Here is a 1,320-nt window from a genome sequence, read left to right as displayed (position 1 = left end):
AAAAAAAAAACCATCTCCCACATGATATTAGAGGCTGTTTACTACTTCAGGTTTCAATTGTTTCATGTTCAGCCATAACAATAGGTTAACTTAGATCGTCAACCCAAAACTACAATAATTCACATGCTGCAGTTGCGTAATCTCCTAGTTTCATGAATTTTGCAGCAAGCGGACAATTATCTAGTCTAAAGCCTTTAGAATGAAGTAGTATCAATTTGAAAAGTGGTCCAAGAGAGCAAACCTCCAATGAAATGCAGAAGCACCAAATCCATGAATAAGAACAATTGGAAATCCTTCTCCTTGAACCACGTAATGTATTTTGTGACCCTTCCATGTCCAATAATTGTAACCCTCTGGCTTGTATGGTAATCTCTCCAACCCTAAAAAGATAAATAAAAAAAAATTAATTTAAAAAAAAAAAAGAAAAACTCAACTCAACTCCCAAAGAAAAAAAGAAAAAAAGAAAAAAAAGAAAGAAACACAAATCAATCAAGTCGTTTCAACGAAGATAACAAAATTGACCTTGACCGGGTTCGGTAACCAAAGAAGATCCTATGATCGAAACCCCAGAAGCTACAATTCCTTTAAAGGCAAAACCCCTCCTGCTTATTTCGCATTTGCTTCCTTCATGTACAATACAGACAGACACACACAAGTCAACAAAGCACTTTATAACTTAATGCAACCATGGAACATAAAAAGAAGAGTTTATAGCTTACTGGGCTGATATATTCTCGCAGGTGCAAAGAACCTATGAGATACTGGATTTACGAATTCTCTTCTAAGTGAAGGTGATACAGCGAACGAACAAGACATTGTGAAGTTTAAAGAAGCCTAAAGCGCTAGAGAATGTTTAAATGGATTCAAATTTTGCAAATGGCGAGAGTAAAGATTTGTTCTTAGGAGCGATGTTTTATGTGACTGGTGTAGGTTTGAGAGTTGTGGCGAACTCTTAGCCAGGCACAGCGACATAGATTTTGAGAATCTGTTTGTTTTTTCCCGGGAAATTTCTTAATTCTAACTGATTTCATTTCATTTACCGATAACGATATTTTAAAAAGTAACATTAAAACTTGCGTTAAAAATTTTATGATGCAAATACGAACGGATTTATTAAGATTTATCATTAATTGAAATTGGAGAGAAGGTATTTACATTGATAGAAGTGAATTTATAATGTTACGAGGGCTGTACCTGCTTAAACTTAGTAATAACCCCTAATTACGAGTACATGTTTATAATGAAAATATGGAAATTTTTTATTTTGTTCAATAAACAATCTGAGAGACTGAGACAACCCACATGCTCAAACTCAAAATG

General features: G+C 34.2%; 1 protein-coding gene across 1 annotated transcript; it reads right to left on the bottom strand.

Annotated features, from left to right (window-relative positions):
- Positions 1-241: 241 nt before the first annotated feature.
- Positions 242-993, bottom strand: LOC116135043 (the record flags this gene model as incomplete). The annotated part of the gene is made up of 3 exons (XM_031420753.1): positions 720-993; positions 523-624; positions 242-380 (listed from the first exon to the last, which is right to left on the bottom strand). Coding segments are annotated over exons 1-3 (338 nt in total), but the record flags the coding sequence as incomplete, so codon positions are not given.
- Positions 994-1,320: the final 327 nt, after the last annotated feature.

This window comes from Pistacia vera, unplaced genomic scaffold (assembly GCF_008641045.1).
Source record: "Pistacia vera cultivar Batoury unplaced genomic scaffold, PisVer_v2 Contig1087, whole genome shotgun sequence".
Classification (NCBI taxonomy): domain Eukaryota; kingdom Viridiplantae; phylum Streptophyta; class Magnoliopsida; order Sapindales; family Anacardiaceae; genus Pistacia; species Pistacia vera.
Note: the sequence above shows the minus strand (reverse complement) of the source record. Positions and strands in the feature narration are given on the sequence as shown.